The following is a 24,381-nucleotide window of genomic DNA, read 5'->3' as shown; positions in this document are numbered from 1 at the left end:
GGCCGTACTGTCACAAACTGCATTCCCTCCTGGAAGGTTCTGGCAAAAGATCAAAGATTTAACGTCGCTGACCAATGTGACCCACGCAGGAGGAGCTCAGAGGATGGACCCATAAATCCAGGCGAAACACAAAGTTACATTTCACATACCATGATCCTTGATCAAACCTTGGCATCAACAGCTTCCTGGTCTCTGCTCTTTATGAGGTAAGAAGGAAAGTTTCCATTTTTGTTGTTTCTCTAGACAGAGTCCTTGTTGTTAGGGCATCTATAAGATGCCCAAAACCGATGGATACAAGTGCGGGCACTCATCGAACAACTGCCCTATGCACACGTGTAGGGCCCTGACATTTGGCGCACTGTAGGTACATGACAAGTTACCTCTGCCATCAATAAAAACTAGAATGGAGTCGTTCCTAGTAGGATCTCTTCACATAGCCATCTTCAGAACATTTGCCAGGGGTGTCTACAGGATGCAGCAGCCGGCAATTCAGTCATAGTAACCCGACAATATTTCGAATTCACAATGAGATTTTCTGTGCCATCGTAACTTTGAAACCACATTCAATTTACAATGCCACAGGCAGTACCAATCAGTGTGGGTGTTTCACTGGTAAAAAAAAAACACCTGTGAATTAGCAGATTACATTGGGGGCAAGTAGAGCTACGTAGTGGGTGCTGTATTCCGGAATTACTGTCTATTAGCACCTCTCTGCAGTACGACAAGTAGTCATTCTATCTACCTATGGCAGGTTGTGCTGCCCATTTGGACCCCAGGTGAGGGTGGCTTTAATTCGTTTTACTGTATAGGATGGCAAAGAAGCTTCTGTCCCCCTTATAGAAAGAAATTCACAGGCCATCAGCAGATCTTCCTAATTCTATATGTAAGGACTTGTTTTATCTGTATTAAAGGGGTATTCCCAGCTCAAAGTGATGACATATCTAGAAGATACACCATCACTTTATGTTTACTGGGGCTTTGACCTCTGGGATCGCCACTGATCCGGAGAATGAAGGGGCTGTAGAATAGTGTCCCTGTCAAAGTTTCCCCTGCACAGTAAGGGTATGATCCCACAGGTCGGATACGCTGCGTATCTGATCTAGAACTTGCAGGGAATTCCAGACAAAAAGAAACGCACCAAATCTTGGTGCAGATTTTCAGCCAGAATTAACACTGCGGAAAACGGAGTTGAAAAAAAAAGAAAAAGCTAATACTTACCCCCGGGCCTTGCCGTAGTGACGCGTCCCTCTGGTCTCCGTGCAGCCTGGCCTCTTGCGATGACGTTGCAGCCTGTGATTGGTTGCAGCAGTCACATGGACTGAAAAGTCATCTCTGGAGGCCGGGCTGAATGGAGAACAGCAAGGGGACTAAGGAGCCATCGTTAGGACTACGCCAGTAAGTATAGACTTTTTTGTTAAATTGAAACAAAAAAAGTTTTTTTTCAGATTTGCTTTTTTAAAGGCAGAATCACATCGTTTTCTCCGCAAAAAAATCTAAACATTTGCTATTTGTTGCAGCTTTTACCTCCCATTGAATTAAATGGGGAAAACCTGCAACGATTGACAATTGCAGGTCAATTTACAAACGTTTTCTTAGCGGTTTGTTTCCAAAGCGTGTGGATGAGATTTGTCGGTATGCAGCCTAAGGCTGGGTTCACACTACCTATTTTCAGACGTAATGGAGGCGTTTTATGTCTGAAAAAACGGCTCCAATACGTCGGCAAACATCTGCCCATTACTTTCAATGGGCTTTACGATGTACTGTGCCGACGACCTGTCATTTTACGCGTCGCTGTCAAAAGACGGCGCGTAAAATTACAGCCTTGTCAAAAGAAGTGAGGGACACTTCTTGGGACGTAATTGGAGCCGTTTTTCATTGACTCCAATGAAGAACAGCTCCAAATTCCGGCCGTAAAAGACGCCGCGCAAGACGCGAGTACATGCAATTACGTCTGAAATTCAGGAGCTGTTTTCTCCTGAAAACAGCTCCGTAATTTCAGACGTAATTGCAGTTATCGTGTGCACATACCCTTACACTTGCGGCCACCCGCTGTGCAGGGAGCTGAATAGGGCAAGTGAATATGGCCATACTGCAGTTACCTGTGTGGCAGGTGGGGGCGATATTCCATCACTTTCTGATCGCTGTGGGTTCAACTGCCAGGACCCCGATAATCTGAATTATAAACGGGCCACAGCAGATGCTTGCTGGAGACTTGTAAAGCTAGTTTTGGGGCATTCAGGTGATTGACAGACTGGCTTCACTTGCAAAAATGTATTTCCTATCAGGCACTAAGACAAGACAGCCCTGGGGTCCATTAAAAGGACCGGTGGACATCTGGATGATGAAGAAAACCCTGGCGAACACATAATGGTATGTTCACACGCACTGTTTTGACGTAATTCGGGCCTGAAAAAACGTCTCCATTACGCCAATAAACATCTGCCCATTGCTTTTACGATGTTCTGTTGAGACAAGGTGTAATTTTACGCGTCGCTGTCAAAAGACGCGTCAAAGATGGGCATGTCCCTTCTTGGGAGGTTTTTTGAGGCGTTTTTCATTGACTCCATTGAAAAACAGCTCCAATTACGTCTGTAATGGACGCCGCGAAAAACAGCTCCGTAACTTCAGACGTATTTTGCTACTGCGTGTGAACATACCCTTAGGCGGGATTCACACAACCGGGTCGTTCCCGAGCCCGAGTGTCGGCCGGTGAAATCGGCCATTTTGCCCAGCCGGTTTGCATTAAGTTTTGCATCCGTGCCGGGCAGATCCGGACAGTGACATCAGCGGCAACTCCTGAAGGGGAATCCCCATGTGTTCGGGGATTCCGCTTCAGGAGTTTCCCCTGATGTCACTTCCCAGATATGGACAGAGACATCAAGCGCTCTGTCCAGGAGCGGAATCCCCCGGTGATGGCCGTGTATTACCCGGCCCCATAGACTTCTATGGGAGCCGGGCACCCGGCCGAAGATAGGGCATGTCCTATTTTTTGACGGCCGCTTTTCCCGGCCGTCAAAAAATCGGTCGTGTGAATAGCCCCATTAGGGGTGCCGGGAAAACCTGTCGTGTGAATTAGGCCTTATTGTGGAACAGAGTGAGCCCCCTCCATTTTTTAACTCCATGATTAGTAAATATTTGAGGTTTCTCCAGTCCCAGCTGTTCCTGTGGAAATGCGATCAGTCCCAGCTAAACTGCCATAGAGGACCATAGCGGGAAAAGCTGTGTGCACTACATGACATGTTTATTATACGTACTCTGTGTGTTTGTTTTACATCACAGTAACCCCTTCAGCAGACCATCCCCACACAGCACATATATAACCCTGGAAATCACGTTATACCCTCCAGTCCAGGATCCCCCATACACAGCACATTGTACAGTACACTAAACCCCTATCGTAGGCCATGTACTGAGCAGTAAGAAAAGTGCGGAAAATAGTCACGTGACCACCCTATAGCATGTGACTTTTACGTCATCATACCTACTTAGCACAGCTACATGTAGATACGACCTTCACCGCAAGTATACTTTTCTTTTCCGCAAACGTCATCTTACCACGTGACTATGCTACCATAGCAACAATTACGTCATTGTGGTCCCACACGGATACAAAATCCATGTGGGAGCTCTTCTTGCCCCCGTAATATGGGTGCTTTCCTATTACCATGTGTCCACAAACTTACTTTTTGAGCTGGACCTGCCAGCAGGTGTTTCTGCCAATTAATCACCTCTAGCTTTCTCCGACTTCCGGTGTTAATACAGTAGTTGTAATTCCGTCTTTGTTGCGCGGTCTCGCGCTTCTCTTTGACGTCATTATCCTATTTTTCCGTGTGCGCGCTGTTGCCAAGGCGGAAGAGGGGGCGCGCGGAATGAAGTCACATGACTCATATCCCCTGCAGCTCTTCCCAGTGCAATCGTCCGCCAATAAGCGGAAGCGCGCGACTCGAGGCAGCATAGCGGGCGAGCGTAGGCATTGGCTAGAGCTGCTGACAGGCTGTGGGCGGTGCTACAGTCGAATACTAAAAAGTGTTATTCAAGGCGGCGATTCGCCATTTTGACTCCGACTGAAGAGGCAGAAGGCCGGGGATTTTCTGGTTCTCAGACCAGAGAGGCCGGATGGTGAAATCCTCCCTTCAGCGGATACTCAATAGCCATTGCTTTGCCAGAGAAAAAGAAGGAAATAAAAGAAGCATCACCATGCCTCTTCTGAGTATTCCCAGTAATAGTAGTGAAAGGTAAGCGGCTTCATCTGTGTCCCCGCCGTGTTTCTAGAACGTGTTTGTTGCCGGTACCTAAACGGTAGTGTTATCTTATGAGCGCAAAGGCGGACGTCCTCATGCGTGCTGTCAATGTCATAGACGTGGAGGCTGTCATAACTAGACGTAATCCATGGCCGGTCTTCTTTAAAATAACAATGCCCTACTTCTACATTTATTACTATGCGCTGTATCGTCAGGGCCTGTGGTAAACAAGAGGTGGCGTTGTAGCTGTCCCCTCCTATTAAAGGGGTTGTGGTGACACTTTACACCACACGACGACATTCAATGTTCACGTTACCGCGTTTACTGTAGATTTGAGTGCCTGGCCCTTTAAATTGAGCTGCAACCGATTTGAGTGTCCCTTTGTACAACCCTTTGTGAGCGTTTTACATAGGACTGCAGGTAAACCATGAAATACACAGGCCGTGTGGCTCTGCATCATCCATTAGTCATTATTATTGTGTGACTTGTATGTACGTTTCCCTTTATCTTGTGATGTGAACGTCCTAGTGAGCTGTATTACCGTGTTACGTGTGAATGGGGCAATGTATGGGCTATACAGCTTGCCATGGTGGATGCCAGCTGTTTATTAACTCTTAATTAGCATGAGTTGCTTCTGGAACATTCCTAGAAATACAATGGCTTATCTGTTGGAAGATGGTGGCTGGATGCGGAGAAGACTGTATCCTTGTCTAAATAGATTGATGGTGGAAGGAGCTAAAAATAATAGTTTATATTTTCTTGCGTTATAAGCTGTAGTCCATTCACCTGGCTATTTTGCACTGCTGCCCCTTTAAATGCTTTAGAATGAAGGCTTTGAGGCCTGCAATGATTGTGCACTTTTATAGTAAATCCTTCTTGTGGCCACGGCCTGTAACTGCTGGTCTAGTAGTGGCAGAGTGTACCAGAATAAAGACCTGTGTAATCCCCCCCCCCCCCCCTTGGATGTAATCTGCTCAATCTGTAAACCATTAACTAGTAGCTGTCATGGTATAGCCTGCTGCACCTCATGGCGTAGTTCACCTGATCTACAAAATGGAGGTGGCATTCTCTGCCTATGCATAAAGCATTCTGCAAATGGCTGCTGTTTTCAGGGCTTGCGAGTCCCCTTTGGGCATCTGCTTGCTACATCTGGTGAGATGACGTGCGCTGCAGGGTGAGATGGTGCATAGGGAGGAGCTAGGTTTTCCTATGATGGAGAACGTAATCGTTTAGAACCCGCTGCTGGATGGGAATTTGTGCTCAGGCTGTCACTTCCATTGTATGTACTGGCGATGCCAATTCACAAGCAGCAGGTATAGACTTGTTCCTCAGCAGAAGGCTTTTTACATCTCCGTCCTCTTGGCTGTATAACAAGTTGTGTTAGAAGTAATTGTGTTCCCTTTGAAGTAACCGGTTTATATTTAGGCTGATCACCTACATCTATATGGAATTACTTAAATGGCTATTCCCTAACCGTGTCCAAAAGCATTTCGTGAATACTCCCTATTTTGTGGTCGGGAATTTCTGGTTAGTCAATTGGCAAACTACATGCTGATTCTATGGCAACCCGACTTCTAAAGTGACTCAAACGGGAGCGTCGATAACGGGCACAGTGGAACAAATGGGGGCTTAGTTATTGGCTCGCCATACAGCTAAGAGTACTGGGTCCACCAAGGAATAAGCAGATTGTGTAGAGATTTTAAGGCTATGTTCACAGAGTTTTTTGACGTGGAGACCGCGCCGCAAAACTCAAACAGCCCAAAAATGCCTCCCATTGATTTCAATGGGAGGCGGAGGCGTCATTTTCCCGCGAGCAGTAAAACCGCCTCGCAAGAAAAAGGGACATGCCCTAACTTCGGGCATTTACGCCTCTGACTTCCCATTGACATCAATGGGAGCCAGAGAAAGCGTATTTTACGGCGTTTTATGCTCTCGGTGCTCAATGGCCGCGGGCGAAAAACGCAGTGGAAATCGGCGTGCAGGGAGAGGAAAATCTGCCTCAAACTTCCAAACGGGATTTTGAGGCAGAAATTCCGCCTGCAAAAAAACTGTGTGAACATAGCCTAAGGCCTCATTCACACGGCAGGGTTTCCCGGCCGGGTGCCGGCCGTTCATAAATCGGCCGGCACCCGGCTGCATTAGGAATAATAGACCCCTAATGGGGCTATTCACACGACCGATTTTTTGATGGCCGGGAAAACCGGCCGTAAAAAAATAGGACATGCTCTATCTTCGGCCGGGTACCCGGCCGCCCGGCTCCCATAGAAGTCTATGGGGCCGGGTAATACACGGCCATCACCGGAATGTGTCCCGAGTGATGGCCGGGTTTTCCGGCGCTTGCGCTCTATCTCGTCCTCCTCACAGCGCAGAGTGCATGTGAGGAGGAGGAGTTGATGCCATTCTGACGAATGGCATCGCTGTACACTGGCAGGGCCGGGGTGTACAGCAGGTGGAAGGGAGCGCTGCGCTGGCTCCCTTCCCCTGCTTGTTTTCCTGGCCCGGCGACACCTTCGATGGCGCCGCTAGTACCAGCAGCTGCTGCTGCTGCTACTACTGTAGCGACGCCACTATAGCAGAGCGGGGAGGTATCTCCCCGCTCTGCTATGTGCTAGCCGCACTTTAGCTCCTTGAAGGAGCGGAATCCCCGTGTTTTCGGGCATTCCGCTCCTGGACAGAGCGCTTGATGTCTCTGTCCATATCTGGGCAGTGACATCAGGGGAAGCGCCTGAAGCGGAATCCCCGAACACATGGGGATTCCCCTTCAGGAGTTGCCGCTGATGTCACTGTCCAGATCTGCCCGGCCCGGCACGGATGCAAAACTTTATGAAAACCGGCCGGGCAGAATGGCTGATTTTACCGGCCGGCACTCGGGCTCGGGCGCGACCCGTTCGTGTGAATCCCGCCTTAGAAGCAGGACTCCCTGGAATTGGCAGCTAACCCGTTTTCTACAGGAAATCTAAACACTACATTGAAATACACTATATGGACAAAAGTATTGGGACACACCTCTTAATCATTGAATTCAGGTATCTCATTCAGTCCCAGTGCCACAGGTGTATAAAATCCAGCAGCTAGACATTTGTGAAAGAAGGGGTCGTTCTAAAGAGATCACTGAAATCCAGCGTGGTCCTGTCATAGGATGAAACCGTTGTAACAAGTCAGTCTGAAATTGTATCCCTTCTGCATATTCAACTATGAACTGTGAGTGGTATTATTGCAAAGTGGAACCATTTAGGAGCTTTTTGCAGGTGGAAAGATCCTGCCTCCTTGAGGCAGATTTTTAACTACCTGCACTCTTTGCCACGTTTTGCAGCCACGTCCATTGAGCACTGCAGGCAAAAAAACGCTTTCTCTGGCTCCCATTGATGTCAATGGGAGGTCAGAGACGGAAACACCCAAAGAAAGGGCATGATTTTTCCCATGAGCGTTTTTCTGCTCGCGGGGAAAAAAAGCGCCTCCGCCTCCCACTGAAATGAATGTGAGGCATTTTCGACTGTCTTTTGGCAGGGCTTCCACATCAATAAAACGTTCCAAAAAATTCAGTTTGAACACCCCCTGCAGATGATTTTGAATGGAGCAGCGGGTGCTGAAGTTCACTATTGCTTAATTCAATGTTTTTGGGGCTGACTAAGACTGAGTTCAACGGTCGTGCAGTGAGGAACGGGATCTAGTGATCGGTGGGGGTCTAGTGGTGTGGGGTCCACAGCGATCACCCATTGATCACCTAAAAATAGTGTTCATAGTGGAATAGCACCTTTATTTTTTTATTTTTATTTTATATTTTTTTACTGAACATCAATGCTTTTAGCAATTTTATTGGATTGTAACAACTATTCTAACGACTTGTTTTTTCTTTTAGTTCCAGAGTTCCTTTCAATTGCTGTAGTAACCTGGGTCCCGGGCCTCGGTGGTGTTCCTGATGTCCCTCACCCACCCCTGAAGATCCCAGGTGGGCGAGGGAATAGTCAAAGGGATCACAATCTTTCAGCTAATTTATTTTATTCTGTAAGTATTAAGAATATTGAGACCTTGTGAATTGTAATGTTCTCCACTGTGTTCATTCTGATCAGGTGATTAGTTGTCAGTCTGTCATTCACAGCACAGGAAAGTGGGGTAATGGGTGTATGTATCCAGTAATAAATCTGATATTAGCAGGCTGCTTTTCTATTGTAATAGCAGTCTGTCCTGAATATTAACCCCTTGTTGCACCATGACAACACTACGTCATGCTGTGGGGGTGGGTGTGCTCACTGGCTGAGCCCACTACATGCACTGTGGGTGTCATCTTTGTATTACAGCCAGCTGACACCTCGCACTAATGGTCAGGATCTGATGCTGGTGACTTAACTACTTAGATGCCGTGGTCACTATTGAACGCGGCATCCAAGTAATTTCAGGGGGCACCCCGCCCTCCGACATCCCATTGACCAATCCGCACGCAGTGACGATTGTCGTGGCAGCCTTCGGTTCTAATGACGGTCCCCAGGTTTGCTCCCTGCTCTTGGCTACCAGAGGTAGCTGAAATCGATCCAGCCCGTTTAACCCCTCAGATATGGCAGGTCAATAGCGACCGCCGTATCTCAGTGGTCTGAGGGAGGGGGTTCACTCTCACCACATCGGCACACCCCCAAAGCAACTGCGGGGTGCCGATCGCTTTTATGGCAGACGGGTGTCTAACAAAGGCCCCCAGGTCAGCCTTTAGTGAATGCCCGAGGCGTGGCCCAACAGATGCCTGTCTGTTTCAGACTGACTGGTAATAATACACTGCAATACAGAAGTATTTCAGTGTATTATAAAAATTATCAAATGATCGCATAGTTAAGTCCCCTAGTAGGACTAAAAAAGTTAGCAAAAAAAATAAAGCTTTTTTTTTTTTCCCTTACAAAACGCTTTATTATGAAAAGTTACACATTTGGTATCACAGCATACGTAACGACCCAACTATAAAACCTACAGGGTGAACGCTGTAAAATAAAAAACAATGCCAGAATTGCTTTTTCTGTTCATCCTGCCTTCAAAAGCACTCGAGTGATCAAAAACTCGTATATACTCCAAAACTGTACCGATAAAAACTACAAGTCGTCACACAAAAAAGCCCTCATTACAGCTGCATCAGCGGAAAAAATAAGTTAGTTTCTTAAAATATGGCGATACGAACAAATATTGGAAAGCTTTTGTGTAAAAGTAGTAAAATATAAGAACTATATAAATTTGGTATCGTCGCAATCTTAACCACTCACTGAATAAAGTTATTGTGTTATTTATACCACACAGTAAATTTCAGAAGCAAAAAATAATGGCAAAATTGCTGGGTTTTTTTGTAAAAAAAAAGTTAAGTTAATAAACTATATGTACCCCAAAATGGCGCCATTAAGAAATATCACTTGCCCCACAGAGGCCTTATTATACAGCTATGTCAACGGAAAAGTAAGTTATAGCTCTTTGAATGTGACAATGGAAAAATGTAAATTCCTTGGTCATTAAAGGCCTAAAATAGGCTGGCCACTAAGGGGTTAATAGTAGCCAGTAAAAATCACTATATACTGCAATAGATCACTGGTTCCAGTTCCCTTGGGGTACAAATATTTACCCATTTCTAGTAATGTGCAAAAAACGTTTTTCCTCCAAAGAAATTTAAAAATAAACCTAATTGGGATCGCTGCGTCCTTAAGTCTGAATTATTACAATATTACATTATCCCACTGGGTAAAAATACCTGAATTGCATTTTTTTTTTCCCTTCGCTATAAAAAATGATTTGTATGGTCAGTTCAAGGACCTATAGCATGGTAAAATACGAGCAAGTAATGAACACCATGCATACCTACACTGTCTTCTATGTAATTTTCTTTGTTTGGCATTTTGCTTCATTTAGGATAATAGGCTGATTATTACAGAAGATCTTGCGTCCAAGAACCGGACTAGAGTTCTAAATGTCCAATCCAGGCTAACAGATGGGAAGCAAGTTGACTGGAGAGCCGTGTTAAACAATAATAACCTATATGTAGAAATCCCGACCGGCACGCTGCCTGATGGGAGCAAAGACAGGTAAGTCTTAGAAAAAAGGCTTTGCCATTAAATGTTTAGTCTTTTAGCATACATTAAAAAATGTAAATACCAGGTTTCAATCTTACATGCTCAGTACTGATCGCTTGAATTTGCAGGTCCAAAGTCTAAGGGTATGTTCCCCCACACAGGATATGCTACAGGTTTTCTGCAGCGGAAACTCAAAAAAACAAACTGGTAAATCTGAGAGGAATCCGCACCAAATAGTACAGATTTACCTGCAAATTCAGTGTCACACATTGATTATAGCAAAGAATATGTGCACCTGCTGATTTCCGCTGTACAAACTTAATCTGTTGCCGAATTTTTGCTCCCCATTCAAGTCTGAGGGGCCAAACACGCAGCACCTCGGCATAGAACCCGCAGTAGAAATTGACATGCTGTGGAATTGAAAGAAAACTTTCCCGCAACTTTTCTGGTTTTTTTTCTGAATATATTACTTTGCTGCTACTGTAAATGCTGCAGAATTCCGTTGTGGGAATTCTGCAGCCTTTACGCAAAGTCGGAACCCAGCCTTTGGCCCACTGCAGACTTTGCAAACATTTCTGCAACTAAAAATTTGTTCTATTCAAATGAATGGGGTTATTTCTGCAGCAAGCACAAAATCTGCAGCTTGTACAGGGGGCTTAAAGCTGCTCTACTGAGATTATAGTGACCTTTCCTGTTTTAGTTTATGAAATTGTCCTCATCATGCATGTCAATGCAATATACTTACAATGTATTGAAGACAAAAGGGATGTAAATGGCGGAGAGCATAAATTTAATTGGAACTGGTGCATAAAATGTAAATAGTTACAGTAAAAATTTGACGGAACATTAACTCCTTGCTAATATCCTAGTACTCTGTAAACCAGGGATACTCAACTACTTTCAGCAAAAGTCCACTTATAGGGGTCTGTCATCAGGTGAAGGTCTGAGCTGAACACCAGTAGTAAAGATTTGTAGATGGTGCCCCCCCCCCCTCAACAAATAAAGCTTATACTTACCAAGCCTCGTTCCCACAATGGACGTAGCTGCTCTTCTGGCTTCTTCAGCCAGGTTAGGCCCGCAGCATATGAGATGCCAAGATGGTACCATTGCGTTAGTTGGCGTGATGTCTGTCCCAGCAGCGTACAGGCTGCAGGTCTAATGTTGCATGTAGTTAGTGGATGGCAAAGCAGGGAACAAATCGTTCCATGCTCTGCCATAGTATTAAATTGAATCGGCAACCTGTGGATGCTGATACAATTGAAAGTGGCAGTCGCCTGGGGATCCAAAGCATCGGGCCAAATAGCCAGGGCATATGCCCGGTGCCAGCAGTGTCACTGGTCCAGACAACGGTCTTCTCTGTTAGAGCACCATGGGGAGGTTGTACAAAGAAAGCATATTGATAGCCTGTATACTCTCCTCCCAATCTACACTGATACGAACAGCTTATGTGATCTGCACTCCCTGAACACTTGGAAGCTTTCCCCCTCTCCACACACTGATCTGTTGTGTACAACCCCCCCTCTTCTGCTATCTCTAACACAGAAAAGAGGAAGTATGATTTGCAGGAGGCCCGCTCTCTACAGGAATTAGAGGCTCTGTCACCAGATTATAAGTGCCCTACCTCCTACATAATCTGACCGGCGCTGTAATGGAGAGAACAGTGTTTTTTATTTTTAAAACTATAATTTTTGAGCAAGTTATGAACAATTTTACGTTTATGCTTTTTTTTTTAATGACCAACTGGGCGGTTTTAACATTTTACTAACTGGGCGTTGTAAAGAAAAGTGTATGACGCTGACCAATCAGCGTCATATACTTCTCCATTCATGCCCATCTCGTGATCACGCTGGGACGGAACATCTTCCCACAGGTTCTTCATCAGAGCCATGGAAGACTTACAAGACATTGCCTCCAGACGCTGCGGATTCGGATAAAAGTCCTGGAACGGCTGGAGGCGATGTCTGACTTTTCCATGGCTTCGGTGAGGGACATGTGGGAGGAAGTCCCATCACAGCGTGATCTCGTGAGATCATGCTATGCAGTTGAACGGGTTGGAATGGAGAGAACTGCATGACGCTGATTGGTCAGCGTCATACACTTCTCTCTTTACAACGCCCACTTGGTAAAAATGTAAACACCCAGTTGGTCATTAAGAACTAATTAGCATAAATCTAAAATTGTTCTTAACTTGCTCAAAACTGATTGTTTTTCAAAATAAAAAACTTCTCTACATTACAGCACCAATCAGATTAGGTAGGAGATAGGACACTTATGTGGTGACAGAGCCTCTTTAAAGAGGCTCTGTCACCAGATTTTGCAACCCCTATCTGCTATTGCAGCAGATCGGCGCTGCAATGTAGATTACAGTAACGTTTTTATTTTTAAAAAACGAGCATTTTTGGCCAAGTTATGGCCATTTTTGTATTTATGCAAATGAGGCTTGCAAAAGTACAACTGGGCGTGTATTATGTGCGTACATCGGGGCGTGTTTACTACTTTTACTAGCTGGGCGTTCTGATGAGAAGTATCATCCACTTCTCTTCACAACGCCCAGCTTCTGGCAGTGCAGATCTGTGACGTCACTCACAGGTCCTGCATCGTGTCGGCACCAGAGGCTACAGTTGATTCTGCAGCAGCATCAGCATTTGCAGGTAAGTAGCTACATCGACTTACCTGCAAACGCCGATGCTGCTGCAGAATCATCTGTAGCCTCTGGTGCCGATGTGTCCTCGCTCGTCTGACACGATGCAGGACCTGTGAGTGACGACACAGCGTGATCTCTGGAGAACACGGCTGTGTCTGCACTGCCAGAAGCTGGGCGTTGTGAAGAGAGGTGGATGATACTTCTATACACAACGCCCAGCTAGTAAAAGTAGTAAACACGCCCCGATGTACGCACATAATACACGCCCAGTTGTACTTTTACTTTTCAACACGCCCAGTTGTACTTTTGCAAGCCTCATTTGCATAAATACGAAAATGGTCATAACTTGGCCAAAAATGCTCGTTTTTTAAAAATAAAAACGTTACTGTAATCTACATTGCAGCGCCGATCTGCTGCAATAGCAGATAGGGGTTGCAAAATCTGGTGACAGAGCCTCTTTAAGCTACATTCAGATGAGTGTAGCTAACCTCAGACATGAAAAACTGCAGTTTTTCACGTCCGAGGTGCACCCATGCTGGGCACGCTGTCACGGATCCCCCATAGATTAGTCTATTGAGGGATGTGTGATATGCAGTAAAGTAGGACATGTCCTATTTTTTTTTTAAGGACTCTTCACACGCTCCATTGAAACAACGGTCGAAGTACATGAGTCCGTGTGACGGCCATTGTTTTAACGGCCATCACACTTACTAGATACACGCTCGTCTGAATGACTCCATAGACTCTACAGCAGCCAAATGGTAGGACATTTTTTTAATGAAGACTATTTGTTCACTTGCTTCCTGAATTCAAAATTGGGCAATATTCATTAAAAAAAAAAAAAAAAAAAATTCAGTTCAAAGATGTATATAGCCTTTAACCCTTTCAGGACCAGACTAATTTTCGTTTTTATGGTTCTTTTTGCCTCCTTGCCTTTAGTCATAACTTTTTTTTTTTTCCCCTGTTGACACAGCCATATGAGGACTTAATTTTTACAGTACAAGTTGTATTTTGTGATGGTACTATTTAATATGTGCGATATACTGGGAAGCTGGAGAAAAATTCAGAATGGGATGGCACTGGAAAATAAAACTGCAGTTCTGCTATTTTATTATGCGTTTCTTTTTTACGCTTTTCAATGTAAAGTGAAAATGATACATTACCTTTATTCTGCGGGTCAGTATGATAACGGGGATACCAAATTGATTTAGTTTTTGTTTTTTACTTTTTTTTTTTTTTTTAAAAAGTATAGGTTTGACCCGTTAGTGACCACCCCATAGTGTTTTTACGGCGGCCACTAATGGCCTTTATTCCAATGCAATAGCCTTTTTACGTCGCTGCATCTGAATAAATAAACAGAGCAGGGAGCTGTTAAATCTCACTGCTCAGCAACCAGAGGTAGCTGGGGGCATCCCTGCTCGAACGGGTGAGAACGAGATTAGTATTGAAACCGTTTAACCCCTCAGATGTGACGCTCAATAGCGAGCGCCGCATCTGAGTTGTTTTGGAGAGAGGGAGGGAGCTCCCTCTCATCCCACTGACACCCGGTAATAAGATCACTGAGTGTCTGTCTTTTATGGCAGCCGGGGGCCTAATAAAGGCCCCCAGGTTTGCCTGTAGTAAATGCCTGCTAGGTCATGCATCACGGACAGGCATAATACACTGCAATACAGAAGTATTGCAGTGTATTATTAAAGTGATCAATTGATCGCATAGTTAAAGAGGCTCTGTCACCAGATTTTGCAACCCCTATCTGCTATTGCAGCAGATAGGCGCTGCAATGTAGATTACAATAACGTTTTTATTTTTAAAAAACGAGCATTTTTGGCCAAGTTATGACCATTTTCGTATTTATGCAAATGAGGCTTGCAAAAGTACAACTGGGCGTGTTGAAAAGTAAAAGTACAACTGGGCGTGTATTATGTGCGTACATCGGGGCGTGTTTACTACTTTTACTAGCTGGGCGTTGTGTATAGAAGTATCATCCACTTCTCTTCACAACGCCCAGCTTCTGGCAGTGCAGATCTGTGACGTCACTCACAGGTCCTGCATCGTGTCGGCACCAGAGGCTACAGATGATTCTGCAGCAGCATCGGCGTTTGCAGGTAAGTCGATGTAGCTACTTACCTGCAAATGCTGATGCTGCTGCAGAATCAAGTGTAGCCTCTGGTGCCGACACGATGCAGGACCTGTGAGTGACGTCACAGTGCTGCACTGCCAGAAGCTGGGCGTTGTGAAGAGAAGTGGATGACACTTCTATACACAACGCCCAGCTAGTAATAGTAGTAAACACACCCCGATGTACGCACATAATACACGCCCAGTTGTACTTTTACTTTTCTACACGCCCAGTTGTACTTTTGCAAGCCTCATTTGCATAAATACGAAAATGGTCATAACTTGGCCAAAAATGCTCGTTTTTTAAAAATAAAAACGTTACTGTAATCTACATTGCAGCGCCTATCTGCTGCATTAGCAGATAGGGGCTGCAAAATCTGGTGACAGAGCCTCTTTAAGTCCCCTAGTGGGTCTAAATAAAAGTTTAATAAAGTTGATGATCAATAAATAAAAATCCTAAGTAAGGCCCCATGCACACGAACGTAAAAACGCCTGTATTCACGGGCTGTAATTACGGGCCCATAGACTTTTATTGGCCACGGGTACCTCCCCGTATGCTTACGGGAATGTGCCTGTGCCGTTGAAAAATATAGAACATGTCCTATTTCAGGCCGTAATTACGGCACGGGCAGGCCCATAGAATTCTATGGGGCTCCCGTAATTACTGGTGACTACGTGTTTGCACCCGTAATTACGGGAGCGTTGCTAGGCGACGTCAGTAAATAGTCACAGTCCAGGGTGCTGAAAGAGTTAAACGATCGGCAGTAACTCTTTCAGCAGCCTGGACAGAAACTACCGATCACAATATTATAGATCAACGTGTAAAAAAAAATAGAAGTTTATACTTACCCAGAACTCCCTGCTTCTGCCTTCACTCCGGCCTCCCAGGATGACACTTCAGCCCATGTGACCGCTGCAGCCAATCATAGGCTGCAGCGGCCCATGGACTGCCGCGTCATCCAGGGAGGTCGGGCTGGATGTCAAGAGAGGGACGAGTCACCAAGACATCGGCCGTGTAAGTATGAATTTATTTTACTTTTACTGCGGAAAGGGCTGTCCCTTCTCTCTATCCTGCATTGATAGAGAGAAGGGGCTGCCTATTAGTGCAGTGCAATTTTGCAGCAAAAACATGCTCGTGAATACGGGTGACCAAGGACCCGTATTTACGGGAGGAAAAAAATATGTTCGTGTGCATGAGGCCTTAGAAAAACCCACTTTCACCCCTTACAAACTGCTTTATTAAAAAACAAAATAAAGTGAAAAAGTTACATATTTTGCACCGCCGCGTCTGTAATGACCCCAACTATAAACGTATTACATAATTTAACCCACACGGTGAACGTCGTAAAAAACCATGCAAAGAATGCTGTTTTCTTTGAATCCAGCCTTAAAAAAAAAAAAATTCATCAAAGTCGCATCTACCCCAAAATGGTACCAATAAAAACGACAAGTTGTCCCGCAAAAAAAAAACCCTAATACAACCGCATCGGCAAAAAAATTAAGTTATGGCTCTTCAAATATGGAGACACAAACAAAAACTTTGAAAAAAATATTTTCACTGTGTAAAAGTAGTAAAACATACAAAATCAATATAAATTTGGTATCGCTGCAATCGCAACAACCCACTGAATAAAGTTATTGTGGTGTTTATACCATACGGTAAACTGCGTAAATTTAGGACGCAAAAGTGTGGCGAAACGGCAGGGTTTTTTTATACCATTTTGGGACATCTCTGGCATTTCGTTCACTTTTTTTCGGCTGTTCAAGTGGTAAAAAAAACGGCGATTTGGCCATTTTGAGCTTTTTCCCCGCTACAACATTCACCGTATTGGAGAAATATTTTTATAGTCTGCATTTTTCTGTATGTGTGCATTTTATTTTTTTGTAATCTGCTTTAAACTTATTTACCACCCCTAGGGGGCTTGAACCTGCAATCATTAGATCGCTTATGACATAGACTGCAATATCCGTGTATTGCTATTGAGGCCTGCCACAGGTAGAGCTCAATAGCAATGTTCTGATAGCAGGGCTGGCCGTGTTTACAAGGCTCCCAGCTGTGATAGGAATACACCGGCTCCCGCAATCTCTCTGCGCGGGAGCCGGTGACCGGCCCCAATGCAAATGTGGCGGTACAAACTCCTCGTATGCCAGAGGTCACATCTGACACCAGCATCTGACGGGGTTAAATGCTTACGATCAGAAACATTTTCTGACTGCATGCATTGCTGCTGGGTCCCTGCTGTGCAACACGACAGAGACCCAGCGGCTACGAGGCCCGCTTGGCTTCTGAGCAGGCGCCATATTGAAAGACCCTTACTTGATGTAAATCTACAGATCAGTGAGGGGAGAGGGTTAAACAGTTAACACGCTGGCGCCACAGCTGTTTTTAGTTTCCATTTTAATTCCTTCTCTGCCTTTCAAAAGCCAGAACTTATTTTAGTCTAGCCTTATGACCCTGTGTCTCTTGCGGGACAAGTTGAAGTGTTTTTAATGGCACCATTTTAAAGGGGGTTATCCGGCAGCATGAAAAAAATAATAATTAAAAAACACATTTAACAAGGACAACGTATAATCACTGTGTAAAAGTCCAAGTTTTCATTACTCACTGATCCCCAATTGGACGGCTGCGCGGCTGCTTTCCTGGTTGGAGGCCGAATTAATCTTTCAGTGTGTGCTTAGACTGCAAATCCCTGCATCCTCCTCATTCCACTGCACTATGGAAGGAAAGCCCCTCATGATCCAGGTGCAAGCTTCTGCTAGAACACTGCGCTCTAGGCTTGGATAAGAACCTCCAGGCTTTCAGTGCTACATGTTTTGTCCCCTTGTCGGCAAATTGAAGCCAGGAGTGAATTGGCAAGTGCTTGTAATAAAATCATTAGTAATTTTTCCTCACCGGATAGCCCCTTTAATATACCATATAATGTACTGAAAACTGCCCAAAAAAATCTTCATGGGGTGACATGTTGAAAAATCTGAGATGTCTCCATTTTTTGGGGTTTCATTTTACAGTATTTAGTGTTGGATAAACGACATGGTAACTTTGGCTTACGTGTCCTATACAGTTACGTCAAAACCAATATTTTATGATTTATTACTTTCACAAACACTTTACTTTAGGGGGAAAATGGGCAAAGGCTTTAAACTTTTGTGTTTTTTTTTTTTTTTTGTTCTTTATAGTTCAGTCTGTTTTACGGTTTACTCTTCTAACAGTGCTTTTGACCACTGCATCTGTGGTTAAACTACCGGGATCTGAGTTATTGCTGATTCTGGCCATTTCAGCGAAGTGTCTGCTGTAACACACGGCCGTCTGAGTATGGGGCGGACTCGGCCCGTGCGGCCCTGAAGTACAGTTACGTCACATGTTGCCAAGGGGTTAAATTTAAGCACTTTATTTTAAAGGGGAGTAATTCCCATTAGGGCTTATTTAGACGAACATGTAATACGTCCATGCAACGCGCAAGATTTTCACGCGCCTCGCATGGATCTGTTAGTCTATGGGGCCGTGCAGACTGTCCGTGAGTTTCACGCAGCGTGTGTCAGCTGCGTAAAACTCACGGCATGTCCTATATTTGTGCGTTGTTCACGCATCACGCACCCATTGAAGTCAATGGGTGCGTGAAAATCACGTGCAGCACACGGAAGCACTTACATGTGACGCGCGTGATTCGCGCAACAGCAGTAAAAAGGATGAATGAAAACAGAAAAGCACCACGTGCTACAAACAGTGTCCTAATGATGGTGGCTGCGCGAAAATCACGCAACTACGCATCATACGCTGCTGACACGCGGAGCTTTTAAGTGCCTCTTGCGCGCACAAAACTCACGCTCGTGTAAATCCGGCCTTAGGGTGCCTGGTAGTGTGCAACATGGCCAATTGCTGTGGTTTTTCCATGTGGTCTTTGGCCACCCAGTTTGTACAAGTTAAGCCCGTGGCTTTAATGTGCGTTATCTGTTCAAGCTCCTGCAGGCCAAAAGCCCACATTATAAAGTCACATGGCAGCGTAAGTTTAAATTGTGGAATTGAATTGGGTTTGCTTAGATTTTATGGAATGCGCAGCAGAGAGGGCAAGCTGACTGTGTGTGAGTCTAGTGTACTTTTAACCCCGTAAGGAAACAGCCATTTTTTGATTTTCGTTTTTCACTTCCGGCCTTCCAGGAGCTGTAACGTCTTTATTTTTCCGTCAATAGAGGTGTGAGGGCTTATATTTTGCGGGAGGGGTTGTAGTTTCAAAGTACCATATAATGTACTCGGAAGCTGGAAAAAAAATATTTGCGGGCTGAAATTGGAGAAAACTGCGATTCCTCCATTATTTTTTGGGTTCCGCTTTTAGGTCTTTCACTGTGTGGTAAAAACAACTTAACTTTATTCTGTGGCTCAATACGATTATGGTGATATCAAATTGATATGGATCTTTTGATACTTTAAAAAAAACAAAACTTTTTGTTAAAGCCATAACTTTTTTATTTTTCCGTACATTGAGCAGTGTGAGGGCTTAATTTTTGAGGGACGAGCTATAGTTTTTATTGCCACCATTTGTTGGTACATATGACTTTATGATCACTATTTCTTACATTTTTTTGGGGGATCCAAAGTGACCAAAAAACTGCGATTTTGGCAGTTTACAATTTTTTTCTTTTTTACGCTGTTCACCGTGCTGGTTAAATAACGCTATATTGTAATAGTTCAGACTTTTACTGATGCAGCGATACCAATTTTGTTAACGTTTTTTCTATTTTTTACATTACTTTAGTGGAAAATTGGGATAAGGGTTTTTTGTACTTTTTTTTATTTTTTTTTATTTTTTGCACTACTAAATTTTATCACTTCTTTTTACACATTTTTTTTTAGTCCCCCTTGGGGACTTGAACCACCGATCGTTAGATCGCTGGTACAATATACTGCAATACTTATATATAGCAGTATATCGTAATTTTTACAGGCATCTGTTAAGCACTGCCACAGGCGTGGTCGCTTCTCCTGGCGGTTAGTCCTGGGTGTCGGATGTAAAACACAGCTGACACCAGCAAGCATATGGAGCGCGCACCCTGCACTAGGACGTACCGGTGTGTCCTGGTGCGCCAAGGGGTTAATCAAAGGGTTATTCCAGACTGGAGGCTGACCGTATACTTAAAATGCCTCTGTGAAATGTAATAGCAAGTCACCTATAACAGGCGTGAGTCTTTCCCCTCTGGCTAATAGACCGGTGGACACCCTCTGATAAGACAACCTCTTTCCATATGCCTGTAGACAACCCATTCGAATATGTAATGAATGTATAAAATTCATCTAAACGTATCCACTATATCAATCTTCGCAGTATGGTGAGCATGCAATGGTGATCTCTGGTTATGTAAAACTGCTTACTGTAGTGTGATGCCCAGAAATGTGTAAGTGGGCAGGATTCCTGCTTGCTTTTTTGCTGCTTTCCCATATCACCTCTGGCAATATGCTGACACTGACTGTTCTTCTTTCTTTTTTTTTCATTCTTCTAGCTTTGCTGTTCTGTTAGAATTTGCAGAGGAGCAACTCCAAGTCGATCATGTCTTTATCTGTTTCCACAAGAACAGGGATGATAGAGGTAAATATCTGAATAACAATCGGTACGACCACATTTTACCCCTTACTGTTTGATAGAAACCATTCAGACTGGCACTATAAAACAGGTGATGGGTCTCTTTAAAGATCCTTGCATAGTAGTGCTCTAATGGAACTGTGATTATGTTAACACAACTAGTACGGAATGTATGTGGCTTGCCTCAGACTAAGACCGTATTCACACGAGCGCTGTGCATCTCGGACGTGAAAAACAAGCTTTTCATGTCCGAGGTGCATCCGTACTCTGCGCTGCGGGATGCGATTTCACGCATCCCCCATAGATTAGTCTATGGAGGGAAGCGTGAAAGAAATGGGACATGTCTATTTTCTCACGGACCCTTCACACGGCCGTTGTTTCAACGAACCGTGTGAACGACCACATTGCTTTTATATGTCCATGTGACGGCCGTTGTTTCAATGGCCGACACACAGACGTTTATCACGTTCGTGTGAATAAGGCCTAAAGATTGGCCAGAATGGTAAGTCTTTGCCTTCTCTAGTGGGTGTCCTGTAAAGTCTTCTATAAACCAGCCAGTCTTTAAATGGGTAGATTACAATTTGTAAGGTATCCCCTATTTATGTAGGTTGAAACCGAAAATATGTTGAACTTCATAAACCTATTTGCATCAAATTCATGTGAGGTAGACCTCAAATTGTCCACAAAATCCATCCTGACTGCAAATACGTCACTGAGAATAAATCCCTGGGTTAATTACTCATCTGAAACCAATCTGGCAGCTTCTTTAGGCTGTGATCACAGGAAAAGAGGCTTTTAGGATGGGTCCACACATTGTGACAGTCTCTTTAGCCTAAAGCTAGTTTGATTGCCTTCTATCCATGGCAGATGTTAGATAATCAGGCCTAATACAGTTAAGTAGCATACACTCTATTATAGGCCCTACTCACATCCTGTTTTACAGCTTCAATTGAGGGATTGCTCTGGATGTATACCTCCTTCACAAGGCTGCAATGTGTATTCCACTGTATAGACCTATTTATTGGGGCATATGTTTGCCCATATATCCCCCTCTCTCTATAGCAACACTTTGCCAATATATCCCTCATGTACCCTTGTCCGAGTTCCTGCCTCTCTACATACTGCAGCTTCTGCCACTGTGCACCAGGTCATGTCTGTACGCAGGTGCCCTTCCCCAGTTGCTGGACCCTCACACCACACTGCAGTGACTTGTAGTCTCCCGTATGTGTGTATGTATCAGTCAATAGAACGGATGCAACGTTTGTCCAATGGTAATGATTCCAGGAACAGGGACTTGTGTTTTATTTTTCTTAATTATTAGGAGGCGAGCAAAGTTCAGGTTTTTGTTCCTTTTTTATATTTCTTTTTTGTCGTTTTTGAAGCCAAAATTAGGAGTGGATTTAAATAAGTGGTTTCTGTTCTTTATACTTTCTCTGCTCAACTTTTTTTTTTTTCCCCCAATAGCTCTGATTTGAGAACTACTCTGCATGATAGCCTAGTTGCGGTAAAAAAAAAAAAGTGCTGTCCGTTGGATATCAGGCCTGCGAGGATATTGCTGGCCTGACACCACTGAACAGAAATCTGTTTCCACGAGGTGTTTTGCACGACGGTCATTGGGCTTGGCGTGTAATCATGGCTTTGCTTTTTATTTCAGCTGCACTCCTCCGGACCTTCAGCTTCTTGGGCTTTGAGATTGTGAGACCTGGACATCCCCTTGTTCCTAAGAGACCAGATGCTTGCTTCATGGCTTACACGTTTGAAAGAGATTCTTCTGATGAAGATTAGTAACCTGCAATGTTCGGCAACTTTTTAGAGCTATTTTTTTCCTTTAGTCTGTTAAGAGGACTTGTGAAATATTGTCAATGTTTTTTTCTTGGTGTAGTTACTGGTCCAGGGTGAAGCAGGTAATGTATGTGTGGGGAGGGAGATATTGACGTTTTTTTAGGCCAGATCATGTTTTCTGAATTTTTTGCATGCATGTTTGATGTTGAATAAATGCGCACTCCAGATTACTGCTATGTCATTGGAGTTTTAATGTGTGTTTTTGTGATATAAAAGTTCTTGCTTTAATTCCAAATAAAACCTTTATATTTGTTTTTTTTTGTTTAAGAGGAAACCTTTCATTTTCAGTTTATCCCCATATCTAGGCAAGAAATGAAGTGCAGTTCTTTTAGTGTTGGGTCTTTTTTGTCTACTGCACACTTTCCTGTAGCTGCGGTGTTGGGTGGATGTCCACATTTGAACGTGTTAAAATATAAAATCTGCATAAACTGTATAACATAGCTCATGCATGTTCTAATCGAAGATACATCATCTCTTAATCTAATATCAAATCTAGAACTACCCTTCCTGCACATATCACTTAATTTACTCAAGTAATCCATCAAATCTACTCCTTCCCCTTACTTTCACAATGTCACATGTTGAACTCCCAAAAAGGAAGAAAACATAACTGACCTGACCTGCCCCAGAAGGCTTTCCATGTAATACCTTCCTGTAAAACCTCCCATGGTTGGCTTCTTCTGTGCAGCCGTTCGCATTTGAAACTTGGCGTTCGGCATCCTTGAGTTAGGAAATAACTTTGCTGTGTGGGCTAGTCTGACCCTGTTAATAACCACGGTTGTGAAATGGGATATCCAACCAGCTCCTATAGGTGTGAACAGGTATCCACATACTTTTGGTCAGATAGAGTACCTTCCAGGAGTCATGGACCATGCTACTACCAGCACTTGCATGACAACTTAAAGAGGCTCTGTCACCAGATTTTGCAGCCCCTATCTGCTATTGCAGCAGATCGGCGCTGCAATGTAGATTACAGTAATGTTTTTATTTTTAAAAAACAAGCATTTTTGGCCAAGTTATGACCATTTTTGTATTTATGAAAATGAGGCTTGCAAAAGTCCAAGTGGGTGTGTTTAAAAGTAAAAGTCCAAGTGGGCGTGTATTATGTGCGTACATCGGGGCGTGTTTACTACTTTCACTAGCTGGGTGTTCTGATGAGAAGTATCATCCACTTCTCTTCAGAACGCCCAGCTTCTGGCAGTGCAGATCTGTGACGTCACTCACAGGTCCTGCATCGTGTCGGCCACATCGGCACCAGAGGCTACAGTTGATTCTGCAGCAGCATCAGCGTTTGCAGGTAAGTAGCTACATCGACTTACCTGCAAACGCCGATGCTGCTGCAGAATCATCTGTAGCCTCTGGTGCCGATGTGTCCTCGCTCGTCTGACACGATGCAGGACCTGTGAGTGACGACACAGCGTGATCTCTCGAACACGCTGTGTGTCTGCACTGCCAGAAGCTGGGCGTTCTGAGGAGAAGTGGATGATAGTTCTCAGAACGCCCAGCTAGTAAAAGAAGTAAACACGCCCCGATGTACGCACATAATACATGCCCACTTGGACTTTTACTTTTTAACACGCCCAGTTGTACTTTTGCAAGCCTCATTTGCATAAATACAAAAATGGACATAAATTTTTAAAAATAAAAACGTTACTGTAATCTACATTGCAGCGCCGATCTGCTGCAATAGCAGATAGGGGCTGCAAAATCTGGTGACAGAGCCTCTTTAAAGGGAACCTGTCACCAGCATTTCACCTATTGAACTTCACTTCTCCCTCACTGGCCGCTGCTATAAAAAGTTCATTAAACTCCTCTTCCGACTGTAAATAACGGTCTGCAAACGTTTTGCGCCTTTTATTGTAATTATGCGGTGTCCCTTTGAGTGCACACACCAGAAGAGGACATCAATGCACAAGCACAGGATTGTG

The 24,381-nt window shown here is 44.2% G+C and overlaps 2 protein-coding genes across 7 annotated transcripts in view; one reads left to right on the top strand and one right to left on the bottom strand.

The window, feature by feature from the left end:
- Positions 1 to 3,865, bottom strand: part of JSRP1 (junctional sarcoplasmic reticulum protein 1) — a 140,255-nt gene extending 136,390 nt beyond the window's left edge. For 2 of the 6 annotated variants that reach the window (XM_075864347.1, XM_075864357.1), the window contains exon 1: positions 3,684 to 3,862. The gene's annotated coding sequence lies outside the window, so the exon portion shown is untranslated. Of the gene's footprint in view, positions 1 to 3,481; positions 3,552 to 3,683 lie in introns of those variants that run through there. The other 4 variants (XM_075864386.1, XM_075864365.1, XM_075864372.1 and 1 more) reach the window with 4 other exon arrangements.
- Positions 3,866 to 4,005: 140 nt separating this feature from the next.
- OAZ1 (ornithine decarboxylase antizyme 1) lies at positions 4,006 to 22,707 on the top strand. Its single transcript, XM_075864394.1, is given in 6 exon segments — positions 4,006 to 4,235; positions 8,101 to 8,158; positions 8,160 to 8,246; positions 10,116 to 10,288; positions 20,532 to 20,617; positions 22,266 to 22,707. Coding segments are annotated over 6 exon segments (654 nt in total). The 5' UTR covers positions 4,006 to 4,116; the 3' UTR covers positions 22,397 to 22,707.
- Positions 22,708 to 24,381: the final 1,674 nt, after the last annotated feature.

This window comes from Rhinoderma darwinii, chromosome 1 (assembly GCF_050947455.1).
Source record: "Rhinoderma darwinii isolate aRhiDar2 chromosome 1, aRhiDar2.hap1, whole genome shotgun sequence".
Classification (NCBI taxonomy): domain Eukaryota; kingdom Metazoa; phylum Chordata; class Amphibia; order Anura; family Rhinodermatidae; genus Rhinoderma; species Rhinoderma darwinii.
The sequence above is the reverse complement of the archived record's forward strand: the minus strand, read 5'-3'. Positions and strand labels throughout refer to the sequence as shown.